General features: G+C 43.8%; 3 protein-coding genes across 5 annotated transcripts; 1 reads left to right on the top strand and 2 right to left on the bottom strand.

Annotated features, from left to right (window-relative positions):
- Positions 1–3,660: 3,660 nt before the first annotated feature.
- Positions 3,661–6,172, bottom strand: LOC125522424 (SOUL heme-binding family protein). Of its 2 annotated transcripts, none has more exons than XM_048687488.2 (7): positions 5,814–6,172; positions 5,639–5,709; positions 5,409–5,510; positions 5,199–5,303; positions 4,888–5,023; positions 3,995–4,104; positions 3,661–3,875 (listed from the first exon to the last, which is right to left on the bottom strand). In XM_048687488.2, the coding sequence occupies exons 1-7, from the start codon at positions 6,091–6,093 to the stop codon at positions 3,870–3,872; spliced, it is 810 nt and encodes a 269-aa protein (XP_048543445.2). In that variant the 5' UTR covers positions 6,094–6,172; the 3' UTR covers positions 3,661–3,869. The 2 variants fall into 2 exon arrangements, with proteins under 2 accessions (XP_048543445.2, XP_048543444.2); XM_048687487.2 differs by having other exon boundaries at positions 3,661–3,907; positions 5,814–6,170.
- An 877-nt stretch (positions 6,173–7,049) lies between these two features.
- LOC125522417 (NAD(P)-binding Rossmann-fold superfamily protein) lies at positions 7,050–13,886 on the top strand. Of its 2 annotated transcripts, none has more exons than XM_048687481.2 (11): positions 7,050–7,237; positions 7,351–7,421; positions 7,693–7,771; positions 8,309–8,456; positions 8,751–8,963; positions 9,434–9,568; positions 9,691–9,822; positions 9,995–10,210; positions 12,665–12,789; positions 13,274–13,331; positions 13,448–13,886. In XM_048687481.2, the coding sequence occupies exons 1-11, from the start codon at positions 7,134–7,136 to the stop codon at positions 13,556–13,558; spliced, it is 1,392 nt and encodes a 463-aa protein (XP_048543438.2). In that variant the 5' UTR covers positions 7,050–7,133; the 3' UTR covers positions 13,559–13,886. The 2 variants fall into 2 exon arrangements, with proteins under 2 accessions (XP_048543438.2, XP_048543439.2); XM_048687482.2 differs by having other exon boundaries at positions 7,066–7,237; positions 8,368–8,456.
- Positions 13,887–16,204: 2,318 nt separating this feature from the next.
- LOC147958884 (uncharacterized) lies at positions 16,205–16,852 on the bottom strand. Its single transcript, XM_087536417.1, has one exon. The coding sequence runs from the start codon at positions 16,850–16,852 to the stop codon at positions 16,205–16,207; it is 648 nt and encodes a 215-aa protein (XP_087392543.1).
- Positions 16,853–17,243: the final 391 nt, after the last annotated feature.

A 17,243-nucleotide genomic window follows, 5' to 3' on the forward strand; every position in this document is an offset into this window, starting at 1 on the left:
AAAGAACAAAAAACTCAAAGAACAAATTATGTACTTTTTCTACCTTTGTCCAAAAATACTTGCCATCAAAATGAACAAAAATGAATGTATCTAGAACTAAAATGCATCTACATACATTCTTTTTTATTCATTTTGATGATAAGTATTTCTGAATGAAGAGAGTACAATTTTAATTATGTGTTAATTAACGTGAAAATTTCGTCCTCAACACCCCCAACCCTTGAAAGCAAACCAAAGAATCTTTCAAAGGAAAAGAGGAGACTAAAGAAGCACGCGAAAAGAGTGCTAAACAAAACCAAAGGAGCTAGCACGTCAGCATGCTTTCATTTCATTTTGTCCTGTCCTAATCTCCTTATTACCCCGGGCGACGCTTAAAAACCACGTTCATACGTCCAAATATCCCACATAATAATGAACACACAACGTGTTCGTACGTGATCCTGCCGGGCCTTGTGTTCTGGCGCGATTCAAAACTGTAAGCACTACACGCAGCGATGTCGTTACGACGTTGGGGTTGCAGGGCATGTTGCCAATGCATATGCATGTGCTAAATCGATTAACAGGTTTTTCGCGGAAGAAAAAGATTAACAGGCTCACATGCATATGTCAACCCTCCTGTCTTATCGTCCCGCGAACTATATATCGATAGAGGGACGTACCTAATCATCAAGACGAGTGATTAGTGTCTTGCGGTAGGTAATTAGTCTGGCCTAACAGCTCCACCTACGTACGCGCGTGCACGAGGTGGTGGCTCAACATTGGCCAAAGTGGAACTAGTCTGCCGTGACGTCCATCACGACAACAATCAGCATGGATCTTAGTATAATTATTAAGCTTGATCGATGGAGTATTGCAGAATAGTGCATCACGATCAACGTGCGTACACAAGTTGCATGCGGCTGGCTGTGGCTGGTACAGTGGGATAGAAGCAGGCCGGGGAGGACACGGGAAAGGTGGGTGCAACCGGCGCGAACGAACCCAGCGGCGGAAAGCCGGGGAAGCGGGCTCGTGAGCAGAACGATCGATCGGGAGCTATGTAGCCACTGGCCCGGACAACGCATGGGTAGGCATGGACCGACCCGACGTGCGTGACTACGCGCGCGGACGAGAGCTAGCTTTTGCCCCCGTCACGGGAAGGCCGGACGGCATAGAGCTGCGTGTGCGGTGAGCCTCTGCTGCTTTTTGGACACTTTGAGTGCCAATTGTGAAGTCAGGTTCGATGACAGCCACTGGAGAAAGAATTGCCGACACTCGTAACTTTTAGATTTTGGTCGCCATGTGTGGTTGCTTGAACCGCATCATCCTGTAGCAATTCCTACAAACCTCATTGTTGAATAAAGATTAACGATTTTTCTCAAAAAGAAAACAGAACTCATGATATGAAAATTCAGTTATACATGTTGCAGCAGATTTTGTATAAGGGTATCAATATTTTTTTTGTTAATGATGATTTTTTGACTGAAATTATGAAATATATTTTTTACAACGTGTAACAAATTCTTATATGAGACAACATTTTCGCATACAAACTAACGGTCAAAAGTACCATCAAAAAGACATACTTGCATTTTGGGTCGGAGCAAGTATTTGGCTTACTAACTTGCTACACTTCCTTAGCCAGACTTGTGACCAATTTCTTGTAAACTCATCTTTTTTCGTCGGTTTTCATTTCTTAAGGTAGTTTTGTAGCACGCTCCCCCAAAATGAGCCAACTTCGCATACAGCTTTTTCACTGAAGTCTAGCTTGTGATGTTACGACTATGAACTCAAATAGTAGATGGACTTATTCAAGCTTAAATTGTAATAGCTGAATGTTCCTTTTTCTTTTCCTGTTTAAAGAATTCTTGGAAGACAGCAATTGCGGTAGCCCTCTTAATGCTGGACGCAAAACCTAAACCAAGACAACATAAACCGAAACGTGTTAATGTTGTCCGCAATACAAATCCTTGGCAGTTTAAGTTTGGCTCTGAGGAAAAAGGTGCTGCTATGATAGCTTGGGATGTTGTCTGCCAGCAAAAGACACATGGAGGATTAGGGGTGACTGATATCTTGTGCATAATCAGGCTCTTCTGCTAAAAACCTCCACAAATTTTTCAACAAGTATAACTTGCCTTGGGTAAAACTCCTCTGGGAGACATATTACACCTCCTCTCCTCCTCAAGGCAGAACGGAAGGCTCATCATGGTGGAAAGCTCATCCCCTTGTACAAAATCTGCTGCAACATGCAGTGCTGGAGCTGGAGACACTATTCACTTCTGGACAGATAAATGGCAAAGATACTCCACTGATTCAGCAATACCCTGAACTTCATTCATTTGCAAAAACTGAAATTTCTTCTTTGGCCAAGTTCAGAGAGACCTCTGAGCTGCTAGAGAACTTCCACACTCCTCTGTCTGGCCCAGCTTATCACCAGTTCAATGATCTACTGCCAAAACTGAACTTTCCCCCAATAACTCTGAAGACAAATGGTCTTACATTTGGAAGCCCGGTCAATTTTCAGTTAAACGGATGTACACGCACCTCATGGGGCCAACGAAAGCAAATGCATTGTTTCAAGGATTGTGGTAAGCTGCTAGCAGAATCAGGCACACGATATTCTTTCGGTTACTCCTCTATGACAGAGTCAGTACAAGAAGCTTACTCAAAAGAAAGAATTTCTTCCTGCAATCTTACAACTGTGCAATTTGCAATGAGCAGATGGAGGAAACCATACTCCCATCTTTTTTGGGACTGTCCTTTTGCGCAATCTTGCTGGGAATTCATTGCTCCAAATAGATCAAGAGGGATCTCAGTCTTTAATGAAGTAACTCTGTTACTGCAAGCATTCCCCATGCAAATTGCTATGGATGTTGTCATTATGAGCTGCTGGAACATTTGGATGCAAAGAAATGGGAAGATTTTCCAAAACGAAGCACCAACAAAGGAGGCTGGGAATTTCAAGTTCAAACAGGACCTTTTAGGTCAAGCACAGAACCAAGACAAAGAACATTGCCATTCTTGAGCAATGGATTGATTCAGGCCTCTAAGTCTTTCTTGCTTAAGTGATTCATTACTTTCCCATGTTGGAGAAAACTGGAATAGGATAGTTTAGCAGGGAGCTCTTCCCTTGTAATTTGTACATATTTATTTAATTAATAAAAAATTACCGTAGAACAATTGTTGTACGGCTTCAGGGTAAAAAAAACTAAGACCCTTCTAGAGGAATGTCACCTATAAATCTGTACTGTGAGTGACAAGCCATATAGTTTAACTGAATAATAGCATTTGTCATGTCCAGAAAAAGGAAAGCACATATGCACCTGGAATAGATCCATCGGTCGTAAGTCACAAAGTGATAATGTCAACATGCCCACAATAACTACTGTTTCAGTGAGTGGAAAAAGCGACTCATCAATGTCAAAAACAAAACCATATAAGGAACAGGGGAGCTGAAAACTTTGCTGGACCAGAGTCAACTGTAAAAGGCTCGGAACAGGTTAAAAAAAATTGTTGTGAAAATGCCTGAAATTCAGCTTTGACACATAAACCGGTCTTCTACATGAATGCTACTCCTTCCGTCCCATAATATAAGACATTATTACATCCAATATACTCGCATATGGGATGTAATAACGTCTTATATTATGGGACAGAGGGAGTATCATACATTCATTCCACAAATTAAGAAATCAAAGTTTAACCTATAATATTTTACCCTTAGCCAATGTAGGTGATATAAATGAGATATATACATATACTATACATACTGCACTAGTGAGAATGTTAAGGACAATGTACATTTGCATACACCCTGAAATTTTAACAACTTATTTGTTAATCTTGGACATCAGGATGCTCTATCCAGTCGCTCAACCTCTAGTGCTATTTCATTACGCCTTGCAAAAGGAAGTGTGAAAGGGGGATTATACTGCAAATTCAACGAAACCAGTTTGTTAATCTATACATCAAAGTACGAACCAATCCTTGTTATCTAGGACACTGAAACAAGTTTTACCTGTGCAATTTCCACCACTGAATCCTCTTTCAGTTGATACTGGGTATCTTTCTGGAGAGATTTCCGCAACCTGGATTCCCTCTGGCTTATGTCATCATCTGTAACCAAACCTGTTTCAACATACAGAATTTTTAAAAAATCACTGTTAGTGTGGTGCATAAAGATTGCAATATAGATAGGGCTCATAACTAGGCATACACATACAAAAATACAAAAGGAATGAAGATAGGTCATTGCTACAACTTGCCTTGAAAACATGATGATTTCCTAAACATTTGAGAGTTTGAATATCTTACATCAATTAGTAGAATGAGATAAAAAAAATTAGGTTCATAATACCGCTGGAAACTTTTGATATTTCTCTATCAAGAACATAAGTTGAAAGATGGAGTACTGATATAGAATTTGTGTGTACCTTTATTCAATGCTCTGCTAAGATGGAAGGGTAAAGTAGGTGGTCCTCTTTTCGAACAGACAACTTCACACGGTTTGGAGGTTTCATTTGTGATATTATGGAAGTAGACCCAAATTAGGTGTATTATGTTGGTGCTAGTACTTGGTACATGTTCAGAGTTCAGGATTCAGGAAGCAGCTACAATTCAGATCTTTCTTAGTTATTTTCGATGGCTTACATAGTACAGCCAGTGCTAATGCAGGCACTCAGGGAATATCCCCTCTGCTTTTTCTACTCATTTTTTCAGCAAAGAAAATGAGGACAGGACGTGAACTTTAATGGACTAACGTCACACATGAAGGTTGTGCCAATAACCACCAATTTGCTTCAACATTTAAATAGATAGTTGCTCGATCAAAGTCAAAGCAATTGAATGCATCTTTTCATATTTGAAACAAAAATGCAAGTTGGAATGAAGTAAAGAGGTTAACAGATGGACCTGGAAAGGCCGCAACCGCTACAATTTTGCTGGGCACCTCCTTGATAGTCACAGATGGGTCTTTTGCCTGAGGCAAGTCTGGGCCATATTTTGATGGCATCACAAAAGACATCTTCCACTTATTTTCATCAGCTGACTGCAGGTGACAACATATGTTAAAATTCAATTCGGCAGTTTATAATAATATTTTTGTTGAACAATCAGTTTTTAATAACGTGCTAACTCGTAAGCACATCGAATGCTCATCGAGCAAATAGAGACAAGTCAGAACTCAGAAGAATGGGCTCATGAGAAAGTCATATAGAGCATGCCTTCTTTGTTATAACTGGGGTGGTCATGTCCATCGTTTCACCGCGAACTTCCTCCTTCCGAGTAAAAACAGGGGTTGTCATTTCCATTTGTTCGGACCTTGTGTTCTGAAAGGAAGCATACCATCATAGATTTCCCTTCAGTTGAAGCATTTAATCAAATGAATTCCTTTCACAGCACAACACAGCAAAGGAAGGAAACATATGAATTACCTTACCGAATAAGTAAGACGCCAGCACGTTGAACGACTGAGACGATCCGTTGAAATCAAACCCGGTTCTTCCAGGCATCGTCGTCTCAGCGACATAGTACGACTGACGAGAATTGACAACAGAAGAGGGCGTCACTCATTAAGTATGAAGACTGACCACGCTTCCTCGACGCATGTTCCTAGCTACTGTACTATAGAAGAGCACTTTGGTGGATAACAACAAAGCATCACCTCCACTTGTCTGATCTCGTACTCCTCCTCACGCTTCAGGACGCGGAACGGGACGGTCTCGAGGTCAGGAACTGCGAAAGCACGGGGGAATTTCAGTAAGCAAGTCCCAGAACCCTAGAGTTTTTTGGGCAAAATGGAGCGTTTCCTCGGGTAGGGAATTTCGGCGAGCACTGACCGGACATGAGGGCCTCCTCGAGGGTCCGTGGCTCGAAGCGGCCGGAAGGGAGAGCGTATTTGGTGGCCTCGGTGACGAGGTCGACGGCGCGGCGCTGTGAGGCGGCGAGGGCCTGCGAGACGAGCGCCAGCACCAGCGACCCGCGGGCGTCGGCGCCGCTGCTGGTGCGGGTTCCGGCGGCCACGACCGTCAGCGCGGGCCGCCGGCCGCGGGGCCGCTCGCCTCGGGCTCGGACGGCGCGCGGCGGCGGCCGCACGGCGGGCAAGCAGGGGAACGCCATTTGATCAGTCTCGGGCGGCGCTGCGTGGTGGTAATGAGCCGGAGCTCTGGCGCCGGAGGGGGGCGCGGGGCCGTGGCATGCGCCTCGCCACGTGGCGAGGCGAGCCCAGGGATAAAAATGTTTTCTTAAAACAAGTCCATGAACTTTTTTTTCGATGAGAGGGGCCACATGACCCCATTTTCATTAAGAAAATGAAGTCTTTTACAAGCAAGGTGCAATACACTTTTTACATCCCTAGCACTAAACCACATCAGGATGCTACGACACACAAGTAACTCAACCAGCACTAGCATACTTGTCTAAATAACATCGAGCCAGATCGGCGGAACAAAAGCTACAGCAAAAATAAAGGTAGGTGACGATAGAACAAAACCTAGCTATAACCAGCATCAAGCATCAGAAATTTCCACTCTTTTGGGTGATAGCCAGAAGCGATCCAAGCCTTTCAAATCAGCACCTCCAGCAACTGATTTCATCAGATTCTCCTTACATACGGCGCCCACCTATATCCTCTCCTGAAGACATCCCGAGTCACTTGGACAATCTTTCTAGCGACTAGCTGTAGCGTGTTTTGTAGTCTTTTTTTCTGTAAAATTTTCCACGAATAGAGAAGGGAGCAAACAGACATAATAATATCGGTAGGATCATTGGGCTTTACACCTTGAAAGCATGATTTATTTTTTGTTTTTCAAATAGACCATATCAAAGCAGCAACACCAAGCATAACAACTATTTTATTTTTGCCGATGTAGTTAGGCAACCAATTCTGACATAAATCAAGGAAAGACACAGGAGATCTTTAGCTATTCAAGGAGCACCCCACAATACTCCATAAGAACCTAGACAGGGAACAAGAAAAGACAGGGAACAAGCCCATGAACTGAGCGGGCCGGGCCGGGCCGGAAGGAGGTTTGCTCGCGAAGCAGACTGCAGACGGATCAGTAGTATCGGGCCGCGCCGGCTCGGTCGCCTCCAAGACTTTCCTCTACCTTCTGATCGTCCGAGCAGGGGTTAGGGTTCTAGGCGGCTGCGCCGGAGACATGGAGGAGAGGGCGAGGCAGCTGCTCCTCCTCGCCGCCGTCGCGGGCGTCGGCGCCGCATTCGGCGCGCTCTCCACCGCGGCCGTCTTCAGCTTCCTCTCCAGGTAACCGACCGAACCCTCCTCCTCGCGACCCCCACCCCAGACTGGCCCCGCGAGCTGCGGGGGAGCGTCCGCCGAACAGTTGCTTCATTGTTGTTCCTGTTGCTGGGTGGCAGGGCGAAGCGGAGAGAGGGCTACGTGCGCAAGCTGCTGGAATCCAATGGCGGTGCTGGTGGTCCGCACGCTGGTAAACCTCTGGTTAATGGTTTTCTGGTTGAATAATGTATAGTGAACTAGTAATTGTAGAGACTGCTGAGAATCTAAGGCGTCCATTTAGCTCTCCAGTGATGCACCAAGTATATTATTAGGGTATCTCGTAGGAACAGATTAATAATTATGTTGCTGTGTCTGTGTGGTGATTGGGTGCTGAATAGTTACTTGTTTCCGAAATTTCGGCATTTCACTTTGAACTTGTTCTATCGAGTACTTTTGTCTTAAAGAGCGTTTGTTGGGAGCAGGCAGTACTGGACCGGGAGCACGTCTGCATGATAGCTCGGATCTTCTCTCTGATGAAGTTGTTGCTGAGCAGCTTACAAGGTTCAGATTCTTACTTGATATTGCACAGCTGATGAATTCCTCACAATTGTTGCTAGAGTTATAGCTAATAATGAATATAGGGTGTGTCTAGGGCACATCTAGATGTGCTCTTGTTATTGCACATCTAAGTGAGTGAATCAAGCATAAAGAGAAAAAGAAAAAAGAGAGAAAATATTCACACGAATCTTAATGTAAGATCAATGACATATGACTTAGATGTGCAATACTTATGGCACATCTAGATGTGCTTTAGCAAAACTGAATGAATATATAACCCTGAAAGAGCTATTTCTCCTGCTGCCAATATATTCAACCTTGTACCTTTCTAAATTAATGTGAGCAGAGCAGAAAGTGATATGTATTCTCACAGCACATAGTCTGTAACTTACCATTCCTTGTACATTATAGATATATGCTCTATCTGTGATCCACCTTTCCTAATCTTCAGACTACTTTAGTACCCAAACATTTTGAAACACTCATTGTGTTCATGTTTTGATTGTGGTTACCAACACCTGTTTACTTCTTATATTTTAGGAATATACAATTTTTTGGAGTCGAATCTCAGAAGAAAGTTACTGAATCTTTTGTTGTAGTCATTGGTCTTGGAGGAGTTGGCAGTCATGCTGCTTCCATGCTCCTCAGATCTGGAGTTGGCAGGTTGCTCCTAGTAGATTTTGATCAGGTATATGTTTTCAGATGTCAACCTGGGGTCGTTTCTTTGTTAATACATTTATATTCAGAGCTTTTAAAATTTCCATTTGAAGCACAGAGAATCATCATGCCATATAGTAGATGCACATCAGTTTCATATAAAATCATGATACATGTGTGATAACTTATTTCTATGAAGCATACTGAGTGCTGATCAGGCTTTTGTAGTAGTATGAAATGGGCATTCTTACATTATGTTTCTGCAAATAATATCCTACATCCAAAATAGATGGACATTAACATGCAACTTATGATATGTTGAAAGGTCTCACTGTCATCACTAAATCGGCATGCTGTGGCAACCAGAGAGGATGTGGGGACCCCAAAAGCATATTGCCTCAAGAAGCATTTCTCATTGATATATCCAGAGTGCCAAATAGAAGCAAGAGTGCAGTTGTATGATTCGTCAGCTGAGGACGAAATTCTTTCTGGACAGCCAGATTTTGTTCTTGATTGCATAGATAACATTGATACTAAGGTAAACAAATATTACTTAAATAATTCTGATACCAAACCTGATGTTGATTTATTTTGTTAGATAGTTGGCTTTAGCCTTCCACACATTTTGCATTTTTCTTCAGTATTCAGGTGTATGTTATATTTTTCATGTTGTTATGCTCTAAATCCTACGCGTGTGTGTTCCTGTATTTAGTTTCATGAGGAAATAACTGAGAGTCCCCCACGCAACACTGCCTTCAGTTTCATGAAGGAATGATCTAGTAGGATAATCACAAATTACTTAACTAATTCTGGAAACAAATTGGTCACAAAGGTGGATGTTCCTGATCTCGCTGCATTCTAATGATTAATCAACTCAAAGTTGCCCTATTTGGTACTTTAAACCCAATTTCTTTAGCAAAATGTTACTTGGCTCAGTTTTCATCTACTTAACTAATTTGATATTATGCTTTGTGCATTATCATGAGATGTTGATACATTGATCTTTAGGTGTCTCTCCTTGCGGCTTGCGTACGCAGAGGGTTAAGGGTACTTTCTGCAATGGGAGCTGGAGCTCGAGCAGACCCGACCCGAATCCGTGTTGCGGATTTGAGAGAATCAAGCAATGATCCCCTTTCTCGGGCGGTAATATTGACAACTAGTTCTAAAGACTAAAATAACTATTCAGACCCTTTTGAAGCTGCTAAGTTATCCACTTTGGATGTGCTTTAATTGTTAATAAGGTGCTCCAATTTTCTTTTCTGTAGGTACGGTATCGGCTGAAGAAGGATCATGGAATTGAAGGGGGAATACCAGTAGTTTTTTCAATGGAAAAACCCAAGGCAAAGCTACTTCCCTTTCAAGGTTCGAAAGAAGAGGAAACTCCATCAGATTACCAGGTCAGCTCCTTTTATGTGTGCACCAGCCACCAGGATGCTACCTCACTGACCGGTAGTGTTTATTTTCTTAGCATGCATGGCAATGATTTAATTAAATTTCTGTAAATCATCTAGTCGCCTATATATTAAAAGTGCAGATAATACTGATAACATGGCATGCATCTTCATGCAGATTGTGCCAGGATTCAGGGTTCGCATTATCCCAGTACTGGGAACTATCCCTGCAATATTTGGTCAAGTTATGGCCTCCTATGTGGTTACTCAACTTGCCCAGTTAGATTTTCAAACTGAACCAATTGTTAACCTGGATTTGGATCATTACCGCGTTCTTCACCATCGTCTTCTTGAGCATGAGGAGCTGATATATGGGTCAGCCGAGCAAGTTTTGGTATTACTCCTCCCTCCTTTTCAGTTTGTGAGGTCTATTTTCTTTCATCTAGTTTCATATTATGATGTGCATTGACATTTATTGATGTTTTTTGCGTGTTTGCCCTTATTTACAACATTTTCTTTGCATATAAGTAGTACCCTGATAATTAGGTATAATCTCTCTTCTCTATGTCCTATGTACTTGAGTAGGGGCAGCACAGTTCTCTTCTCTTTCTGTTGGTTCCATAAGCTTATTAATCCTTGTGCTTACTCAAACTACGCCTTATGGTTTGCAATGGAGGTAGTACATTTCTTTGAAGTCCTCTCACGTCACTTTTGGCCCAAGAAAAGTTAGAACAAAGTCCCCCAAGTCCTGGACTTAGATTTGGACTGTGCAGACGTCTATAACTTTCGCATCCGGACTCCGAATTGGATGAATCTTTTTTTGTTTGAAATCTATCTCGTGTACTAACTAACCCTATTGGATTCACCTTCAAATTAGTTCTGAGCGTGATGCTATTGCAAAAACAGTCCTATGCAGCAGTAGAATCCGAGTCAAATCTAAGTCAAAAGGTGTTGCATGAACTCCACTTGGGCCCATGGGCCTTGTACGACCTACGGTAGGGTTTTTGATGCCTTGGGACATGCTTCCACCCCCTTGACCGCCACCCCTTAGTCCTATATAAATAGATCAACCTCGTAGTGTTTTGTTTTGTTAAAAGTAATCATCGCTGCAACTTAGTGTACTTTGTGTGTGTCCAACGACCAGGCCAAGACCGTAATCAAACCCCAACTTTGTTATCTTTTTGAGATAATTGATCTTCATATATACTCGCAAAGTCGCAATACTCAAATTGCTTTTTATTATAGTTCTTGCTTGTTTTTCGATTGCTTGCAGGGTTTAGACCTTCATGGTCAGGCTGACCGTACTTCCAACATCTTCAGTAACCTCTAGGAGATTGATTTAGTGATTGCTAACGCGCAACATCGTTGTATATTTGTAATCGGATCGTCAATGCCGTTCGAGATCTTTCGATGAAAATCAAACTGTCGATTGGTCGGCCACAGCGGATACTGTTCTCCGTTCTGGTGTTCGCACGAGGTGTAGATGGATATGCAATGAGAGAGCCCGTGCGTGGCATATATAAATTGGATCGAAGGATGCTTCGTTTCGCCCCGTGGTTGGCTCAAGAAATTAACTCTGACACGGTCCTTCGCGTTTCGAAAAAGCTACTATCTCAGTTTATGAAGCTTGATGCTTTGTTTCACCGGCCGTGATAATTGACAACAGTCTGCCATGGTACTCCTACTCAGCGTGATATTTATTTGGCAAATTCTTTCGTGACCTTTTGATGAGAATCACACTATGTCGATTTGGATGAAGAACGACTTTGACAATCTGACTAGAAAAGTGAGACGACGTCGATCACGCTGAGTAGGAGTACCATGGCAGACTGCTGTTAATTATCACGGCCGATGAAACGACGCGTCAAGCTTTGTAAACTGAAGTAGTAGCTTTTTGAAAACGTGAAGGACCGTGCTGGAGTTAATTTCTTTTAGCCAGCCACGCAGCAAAATGAACTGTCCATCGATCCCATTGCATATCCATCTACACCTTGTGCGAATACCCGGGCGGAAAATAGTATACGCAGTGGCTGACCAATTGATAGTGTGATTTCATCGAAGGAATCCTAACGCCATTGACGTTCCGACTACAAACGTGTGACGACTTTGCGTGTTAGCAATAACTAAACCAATCTCCTGGAGGTTACTGAAAATGTTGGAAGTAAGGTTAGCCTGACGCTCTGACCACGAAGGTCTAATCCCTGCAAGCAATCAAAGAACAAGAAAGAACTACAATAAAAAGCAATCGAAATATTCTAAGTATATATGAAGATCAATTATCTAAAAAAGATGATAAAGTTGGGGTTCTGATAGCGGTCTTGGCCTGTTCGTTGGACACAAAGAAAGTACAAGAAGTTGCAACAATGACTACTTTTAAGGAAACAAAACACTAGGGAGGTTGATCTACTTGTATGGACTAAGGGGTGCTGGCCAAAGGCAAAGGGTACCCCAGGCCATACAAGGCCCGTGGGCCCAAGTGGAGGTGAAGCAACACCTTTTGACTCCGATCCTGCTGTTGCATCAGACTGTTTCTGCGATACCGTCATGCTTGGAATGAATTTGAATGTGAGTCCAATTGGGTTGGTAAGTAATTCCAACAAAAAAAGATTACCTAATACAGAGTCAGGATGTGAAAGTTATAGACGTATGAAGTCAGGTATGTCTGTGCAGTCTGAATCTGAGTTCAGGATGTGGGGGAGGACTTCTTGTACAACACCTAATCATATGCCTTTGCTTTATAATCATTTCTTGATTGGTTGTTTCCATGGTAGCGATGTCCTCGTCACTTGTGAAAATGTGATTGTGACGTCTCATTGAAAAATTTTAAATTATTTTTATCTGTTAAAAGGTTGATGCTGAAGAGGTGATGTACATTGTGAAAGAATTGTGGCGTGGCCGAAGTGCTAGAGACCAAAACATGAAGGACACTGGCCGGAAAATGTGGAGATCTGTCAACGAACTGATGCTTGTTCGGTACGCTTCTCTGTAACTGATAGTGTGGTTTTACTTTTACATGACAATTATCATGGTTTTCGTGGTAGTTATGTATTTATGTAGTGACATGGTACAGTAAAAACACAATTTGGTATGCTGTAACAGGCAGATTCCACTTGCTAATGACTTAAGTGGACTATGACAAACACACTTTTGTAGTTTTGTGGAACAGTGAGATGAACTGTAAGCTGATCCCGCGAACTATTATGCCCAGTCGTGCTCATGACCTTGTAACTGCTAACTTCTAACATTAACTTAGTGCTATTCCAACTTCATTCTGTGTTAAGCTTCCATCTTATGGTCTTCAACATCATTTCGATATCAATGTGCAATAGCAATCTTACTGAATGGGAAATTTACTTATTATATACTTAACTTTCCATTATTAATGTGTTAATAAAACTGCCGTTTTGAAACAAATTCATGTTTTTTTGTTTTGCTTTGGTGCTTTATTTTGTTATAGGTGGGACAAATCAAAGCCTGCTGGTGTGTCAAACTTAATACTTCTCAAGTTCAGTGAGGTAAATCATGTGTACTTGATAACTGACATTTGAATTCAGATGTTAATGCGCAAGCATATGGCAAAGATGGAAAAGGAGTACCATGTTCTTACGCTTCACCTTTTCTTTCCCTGCAGGCGGATGCACATGAATCCACGACGCTTGATCAGATAAAAGATGAGGAACCTGAATTCTACGCCATGGTTTCACGTGTCCTGAAACGAGCTGAAACGGAGTTTGCTTTATGAGCTGGTCACCAATGTTATTGGATTTCTATGATTGCTATACCGTCATAAACCGTGGAATGCTCATGGACAAGGCAGGTAGGTTTCAGTTTTGCGTGGTCTGATTTTGTGTACTGGTGACGAGGAGCAAGTAGATGATGCACACTTTCCTGAAGTTCTGTTTTGGCCATAGAAATGGGACTTGTTGATTATGTTTCGATTTCTCTGGAAGGATCCTCCTGTAATCATCTCCCCGTTATTTTTTGATGCGTTTGAGATCATCTCATGTAAACCAAAACAGAGATTATATTGAGCATACGATGTCCGACAGGGGATTGCAATCAACACTAAAGCTGCTGGGTTCGCCATGGCGACACAATGTCTTGTTCGGTGCTACTCATTTTCCAAGGCCATATTCCTTTCCATCTTTCTTCTCGATAGAAAAGTCCCTTTCACTCTGCAGCCTTTTCCAAGACCAAGTCAGGTGTGTCTAATTCTAGTCAATGTGGTCCTTTTCACTTTGAGACATATGGAGCCATCACTCCTTTCCAAAAATGCAACATTATAATTGTGCTGACAAGTATAGTACCATTGATTTGTAGCTAAAAAATTAATTTCAGTTTTCATCACGTGTACAACCATATAACTATCGCCCGTCACCGGTGGCAAAACTACCCTTGGCAGTACGATACTTGAGGAAATGGTTCTAACAAAAGCACTTGAGAGAGCAGAATACTGGGTTTTCACAACTTTGAGCAGAAGCAGAGCAAGAGAACGTAGAGTAAACTCTAAAAATTCAGGAACACAAAAAGGAAAGGACCTTGATAAGTGCTACATGTGTGGCATGAATATATGGCAACTCCGAATCTTTTTTATGGCAAGTTTAGTGATGTGAGGATGGCAACTTTTAGTTGCCAAGCATGACAACTTCTTTTTGAATGGCAAGTTTCAATTTTTTGGGGGGATTTGTTTTTTCTCTTTGGAATGCAAGTTTAGTAGTAAAAAGCGTTAAGGCCGGAGTGCTTCGTGCCATACGTGTGGCACTTATTATTTGGGAAAGGAAATAGGTTTGAAATATCATGCCATGCTGATTTTTGTGAAATCACAATATATAGTCGTAATAGACGTTGTCAGTCGGACTTGACTTGTTTGTCTTCCTCGTCGTTCCTGTGGTAACGTAGTGATGTGCTTAGCATTGAGGGAAACCATTGGCCGGCAGTGGTGGCTGCTCCCTCCATGGAGGCTTTGTCGAGGTCCCTCCTCCATTAACCCTTGCTTAGGTCTTGTTTGGGCCATGGCTGTATGACACCTCTCCCTAAAAATCACGGGTTGAAAAACAAGTAGTGTCCTTGGATTCATTAGTGTCCAGCAATGTAAATGTTCAAGGGATTTGGATAAATTGGCGTTCCTCTCCACCTCGTGGCCTGCTAGCCATTCGGTCCTTACCCTCAGGCATGTGCTAGAGGGGATAGGGTTCCTGACTAGGCCTTCAGTGGCCCATCTTGGAGAGAGTGTGATTTGTGCCCTGGGCACCAACGAGTTGCACGAGGGAGTTCGCCTTGTGTGATGTCTGTTCATGCTGTCCTCTCCTAGTAGTCAATTGTCAAGTACTCATTCTAGTTCTAGGGTTAATCATTTCGTATGCCAAACTGCCAATAGTGCGGTGCCTTTCAATCCAGGACATGAGGGTAGAGGCCCTTTTCGGCGGCGAATATAGATGTCACCCGTGTCCAAAGTTGGCTCGGGAGCGAACATGGGCATAACCGTAATTCAGCTATGCACCCCTCCATGTTCTCGTGAGTCATGATGGGCGCATTGGTGGAAAATGACATTGATGGCTCAAGCTACACTTTTTTTTCTTCATTTGCTCGTTTTGCCATTTGCTTGTCGCATTGGTTAACAATTGTTTGGGGCTTTATTAATTGAAAATCAAGCTACAAGAAAAATATAGATCAGATACGTGACATTTTTAAGCACATTATATGTTGTTTTGTATTTGGCCAATATATTATGTTTTGAATGATAGTTAGTGGATGTATGGTTCATCATAAAAATACACACATGCAGAGTTCAAAGAGAGAGAACCCAACAGGTTGAGATCCTATGCAGTATTGTGATACTATAATGCCGCTAACATGTGGATTGAGTCCACATGGCAGTGACCATGATGCATAGTGCGCTACGACAGAGTCCCAATCCAAACTCAACACATGCATGCCTGGCCCAAAGAACAAACACCAACCTAGCTATGCCAAAGAAAAGAAGTTTCTAAAAAAGGCTATGCTAAAGAAAAAGAAAAAACCAGTTAAAAAAAGATGTGTTCCAAAAAAAAAGGCACCGACCTACAACTAGCAAATCCATAAGGTTCTACACCGTATTTGATTAGGCACCTGAACTGGAGCCTGAATCAGATTGAACCGACTGTTTGTCAGGCTAAGAGCATCTCCAGCCATTCAGCCCCCCAGGGCGCCGAAAAAGAGTGGCCTGGGGCGAACCGGCGCTAGGTTGGTCCCTGGGGCGACCTAGCTCCCAGCCACGCCCCCAGGCACCGCCCCCAGCCGCGACAAATTCAAACATAGATCATTCTTGCTCATAAAATAGACGCCACAAATACGGCGATCACGCGGCCACAAGTTCGGCGTACAAAAAAAGAAAGGATGCACGTGCGCATCAGACGGCGAGGGCTGCCTCCGGTGTCGGCGGAGTCGGCATGCGCGGGCTTGGCGGGGTCTCTGCGCTGGACGGCGTCGGCGTGGCTTCTGTGCTGCGGGTGTTCTCGGCAGCCTCATCAGTCGGGCTTGGCGTGGGCGTCGGCGTGGGCGTCGTCGTCGACGGAAGCTGGTTCAGGATGAGGCCCCGCTCCGCCAAGTACCACGCTTTGACCGCCTCGTCGGTGCTCTGCAGCATGTCCGCCCCACCCAGCAGGAAAGCCAGGTCGGTGTTTCTCTTCTTCGCGGCGACGTTGGTTCGGAGTAGGTCGAGCTTGATGGCGCTGCTCGACATCAATGCCGACCACCGCGCCTCAGTCTTCTCTTCATGAAGGACGGCCCGGGCTTGCGCGTCGGCGAGGCAGTGCTCGATGGACTCCTGCACTCGAGCAGTGGCCGCGTCGACGTGTTTCCCCTTCTTGGCACCTTTGTTGCCGTCCGGCCGCCCTTTTGACGCTCCCATAGTCGGCGTGTCCGGCTTGTAGGTCTCCTTGGCCTTGTCGAGGGTGCACCGAACTTCCGCCCACTTCTCGCACATGTCTATGCGCTTGTAAACGTGGAGGTACTTGAATTCGGCGTCGTTGTTGCCCTGCCGATACAAGGCGAACATGCGCAGCAACTGCGCGGAGGAACAAATAGTTGGCGGGCGCGCACGGCGAGGAGAGGCGGGAGACCGGCGTGACATACCTGATCCTCAACGCTGGCGCCGCTCTCCAAGCGAGCCGCCACCTCCTCGACGATCCCATGCCATTTGTTGCACGCCCCCTGGATACGCCCCCAATGGTTTGCCATCGCCTTCGACTTGCGCTGCATGTAGACACCTTTGAAGTAGGGGTCGACGAGCTTGCGCTCGTTGAACTCGGCCTTGATGCGCTCCCAGTACGTCTCGATGCTCTAGTTCGTGCCGGTGGTCGGGTCGAGGCAGACGACTTTCCATGCTTCGGCGAGGCATTCCTCCTTCTTGGACGCCCACTTGATGCGCGGCTCGCCGGACCTGGCCG

The sequence above is a fragment of the Triticum urartu genome, chromosome 7A (genome assembly GCF_056163025.1).
Source record: "Triticum urartu cultivar PI428250 chromosome 7A, HENAU_Tu73, whole genome shotgun sequence".
Classification (NCBI taxonomy): Eukaryota; Viridiplantae; Streptophyta; class Magnoliopsida; order Poales; family Poaceae; genus Triticum; species Triticum urartu.

Bases quoted from the DNA above. Each gene is read 5' to 3' on its own strand.
- LOC125522424 (XM_048687487.2), bottom strand. From the start codon at position 6,093: ATGGCGTTCCCCTGCTTGCCCGCCGTGCGGCCGCCGCCGCGCGCCGTC. The intron at 5,304-5,408 runs GTAATTCATATG...GCTTCCTTTCAG, and splicing joins CGTCTTACTTATTCGGTAAG to AACACAAGGTCCGAACAAAT. The intron at 3,908-3,994 runs GTAAAACTTGTT...TTGAATTTGCAG, and splicing joins CAGTGGTGGAAATTGCACAG to TATAATCCCCCTTTCACACT.
- LOC125522417 (XM_048687481.2), top strand. From the start codon at position 7,134: ATGGAGGAGAGGGCGAGGCAGCTGCTCCTCCTCGCCGCCGTCGCGGGC. The intron at 9,569-9,690 runs GTAATATTGACA...TCTTTTCTGTAG, and splicing joins ATGATCCCCTTTCTCGGGCG to GTACGGTATCGGCTGAAGAA. The intron at 12,790-13,273 runs GTACGCTTCTCT...ATTTTGTTATAG, and splicing joins AACGAACTGATGCTTGTTCG to GTGGGACAAATCAAAGCCTG.
- LOC147958884 (XM_087536417.1), bottom strand. From the start codon at position 16,852: ATGTTCGCCTTGTATCGGCAGGGCAACAACGACGCCGAATTCAAGTAC.